Source organism: Mytilus californianus, unplaced genomic scaffold (assembly GCF_021869535.1).
Source record: "Mytilus californianus isolate M0D057914Y unplaced genomic scaffold, xbMytCali1.0.p SCAF_8, whole genome shotgun sequence".
NCBI lineage: Eukaryota > Metazoa > Mollusca > Bivalvia > Mytilida > Mytilidae > Mytilus > Mytilus californianus.
The window spans coordinates 17,932,447-17,936,276 of record NW_026262734.1 but is presented as its reverse complement, the minus strand read 5'-3'; the positions used below and the strand labels follow the sequence as shown (position 1 = coordinate 17,936,276).

General features: G+C 31.3%; 1 protein-coding gene across 1 annotated transcript; it reads right to left on the bottom strand.

Moving 5' to 3' along the window:
• Positions 1–1,052: 1,052 nt before the first annotated feature.
• Positions 1,053–3,333, bottom strand: LOC127710849 (temptin-like). The gene is made up of 3 exons (XM_052216806.1): positions 2,982–3,333; positions 2,579–2,729; positions 1,053–1,246 (listed from the first exon to the last, which is right to left on the bottom strand). Exons 1-3 carry the CDS (start codon positions 3,159–3,161, stop codon positions 1,167–1,169), a joined length of 411 nt encoding a protein of 136 aa, XP_052072766.1. The 5' UTR covers positions 3,162–3,333; the 3' UTR covers positions 1,053–1,166.
• Positions 3,334–3,830: the final 497 nt, after the last annotated feature.

Genomic DNA, 3,830 nt, shown 5'->3' with positions numbered 1-3,830 from the left:
TGAAGGGTCGCAGCAGTCTATTCCATTATTCAAAATAAGCTATTTCTTAATGTACACGCGTATTTCGACATTAAGGTTCTCTTTATCTCCTCTAATATGTGTTGAGGAACATGTTGACTATATACCTTTTGTTCCTCTATTGATAAGCTTTTGAATGACGTATAAGGTTTATCTGTAATTAGAGGCTGAAGGGTCGCAGTAGTCCATTACATTATTCAAAATATCCATTACATTATTCAAAATTGGCTATTTCTTAATGTTCACGCGTATTTTGGCATTTAGGTCCTCCGTTACCCCTCTAATGGGCATTGCGGCGCAATTGAAAAGTTATATCTATAATCAGGGATGAACAGCAAAGGTCCAGTGAAAATTAAAAAAAAATCCAATGTATAATATTTTAATTTTTATGTATGTTTTGGTATTCAGGTCGTCCATACATTAAAACCAGGAATTTCTGTTAAAAATAGTTGGGGAAACCCACTAGTTTATCCTCCGAAACTAAATAAATAAATAAAGATAAAAATTTCGAAGAGTGTTCTGATTTTCTTTTCTTATATTAATTTGAATATTTGTTAAATAACATTAAAATGAATTCAGAAATACTGAATATAGTGTCACAGTCAAAAAATAATTTTTATATTTCATTATTCACTTTTCAAATTGAATAGTGAAATATGAACAATTTTATTATTCATTATTCATTATTGAATTTTGAATAATGAAAAATGAATAATGGACGTACTTCAGCGCGGTCACCATGATAACAATTTCAATTTCAATTTTGAGAAAACAAATCTTTTTCGCTAATTTCTAACTTTAGCGTCAACTGATCCATTTACTACAAGTTTCAATGATTTGAAAACATCTTTACAAAAAGCTCTCTAGGACAAGGTTCACAAATATTTAAATATTTCTTAAACTGACAATTTTGCCAATACTGTCATTACATGTATTTAGTGATTGACCAGTATGTTATGGCAAAAGGCTTCAAAGGATATGTTTTACTGTGTTTAATCTTGAATGAAGCAAGAAACACTAATAATTTGCAGAAATAATATTTAAAATACAATTTATTTTCGACAAAACCAGCTACATGATTTAGTGATCGTCTTGCACAATGATAAACCGGAAACAAAGCAATATCTCTACCGTAGGATCCTGAGTGGTTATGTGTGATTGTTCGGTGAGCAGGTTATATTTTTATTTACTTGCTGGCACTTTGAACTATTCATTGGCTCGCATATACCTGTAATATAAATTTATTGGAATTTCAATCAATATATTTAATAAACGAATATATTGTTTAATAGAACGAAATCACAATTGACATGTAATGCATACAACATACGTGTGAAAACGAATGACGACGCCCGAACAAGTACAATGCAAAATGCATGTTCAATCAGATCGCTACTATTTTGTCCAAGTTGTATGAAAATACATGTTGTTATATAACATGCAGACTTTTATGATGTGTCAATCAGTTTCTTTAAGTGCGTTGAACCTTAAAATACATGAAGACTAATTTCACAAGTCCTACAATCTGTTTTAAGATGCAAAGTATCTTAGATTCAATTTGTTTTTTTACTGTTAAATAACATTTAATTTAGCATTTGACCAAATTACAAATGCCTTATTTTGGTCATTGCACTAGATCATAGCTCACCGCACGATGTGTTTGTGAAAATTCTACTAAAAAAATACTCTGATATTTAAATCTAAGAAGACATGATTTCTACATCCATCTTTTTAAGTGCTTTGAGCTATGAAAAAATGCGAGAATTCATAGATAGAGAACTTAGTATCAATATTACGTGTACTTGTGTCTTTATCTTCTTTGGTACATATATTATATAATTTTAAGTGCGTTTTCTGAGCTGGTTTTTATTGTTCTTTCTCCCATGTTCCTTTTGTTGCCCCACTGATCGAGGGTAACGGTGTAGAATAAACCGAATGCGATAAACATCTTCAGAAAATATTCGTTGGCTTCTGCGCATGGCCAATACTTTCTAACTAAATTAAGTCTAGATTTAGGTTTATTCCATATTGGTATTGTATTTTAGTATGTTTTCTATGCGAATTGGAGTTTGAATAAAACAGCATATTCACCTGAAGAAAAGTGATATTCACACGCTAGACGTCACGTACTTTTATATGTACAATTATGGTAAAATCTTTGATATATAATAATTGGTTGTGTTTAATAATTGTCTTTGCATATTGTATTTTTCTCTCCTTCTGAATAGGAAATAAAACAATTAATGTCTTTTGTGATTATCAGTTTTACAAAAGCCAATAACCCACATTTTTACCTCACCTCATCAAAAGTCAGTAATTGAATATTACTCCATAAAAATGTAGAATTTCTTCAACATAGTATTAAACGTGATATTTGAATGTGATACATTGTACTAATAATTGGTCAATTTGAATTTTGAATGCCTACGGTTTCAATTAGATCATATATTTATTAGTAAAACTGAAATACGAACGCCAATCTTCTCATCGTGAAAGTAAACCTTACGTATTATTCTTGTTATTATTTCCATTATTTGCTCCTATTTCGAAATGTACTTACCCGGATGTCCTGTGGCAGTTCCTTCGGGAGTTCCTCCAGGTGTCCATTTACAATCTGCATCACCAAGCTCGAATCCATTGGATTTCCCATCCTGGTCAGAATCTTTCTGGCAGAATTCGGGAGTCCATACTTTACCGGAAGAATTAAAATCCTGTAAAATATGTATTTTTTTTTTTTGTCAAATATTTAAAAAGAAATAAAATTGAACAAAATCTATGATTTATGACTCAATTTCATAAGCAGATCTAATGTAACATTAGATTTGTGCTTGTTATCTTATATAACAAAGAGAACGAATTTCTTCGAATAACCGTTTTCACTGTTTTTTCTCAAAATTACAAATACATGTCAACCGGAAGGAAGACAAATTGACTAACAGTAAGGTTATAAATTTAAATCGAACCAGTCCAAATTGGTTGTTAGGTCCGCCTCCTGGTGCTACATTATGTCCGACACCGCCCCATATTCCAGACTGACCATTGCAGGGATTTGGAACTGCATCTCCATTTGGTATTAGCATTTGAAACTTTTGATAACTCCATACGATAGTAAATAACATCAACAAGGATATTTTTCTCAACATTTTGAAGTGTACAAACTTATTCAAAGCCTCTGATATATATACAAAGAACCAGCGCAATGAAAACTTTATATCGAGTATGACACACGGTCTATATGACGGAGTCTATAAAAGTAGATTATTATTAGATCGTTTGACCTTTAGCTTTATTTCAATAACCTTAGTTCTGACTTATCACTGAGTGACACAGTTTGACACGAGAAGATGTCCTGATCTTTCATAAGCTTATACAAGCACTTCATTGTATAATATATATGAACATATATTCTGATAAAGCACTCGGGAACTAGTACTTTCTTATCAAGACATTCGAATATATGAAAGTCGTGAAACACAGATTATGTGAAACTGTTTTTCTCGGTTACTTTTATATGTATACGTTAATGAAACTGTAACCCAACAGAATCAAATACATTAAAGTTTACATAAATATTCACGCTTAGATATATGGTCCCCATACTAACAAAGGAAGGACGCTGACGCCATATACCAAATTTTTAATCGGTTAACGCTATAGATATTAAGCTGTTATATCTTATTTTGATAAATGCAACTAACACGACCATATATTGAATAGAAACACAAAAGTCACAATAACAATTTACATGTAAAGACATCGACAACCAATGAAATTTGTGACTTTGAACAGGCACAAACGAATACATGCGGAGG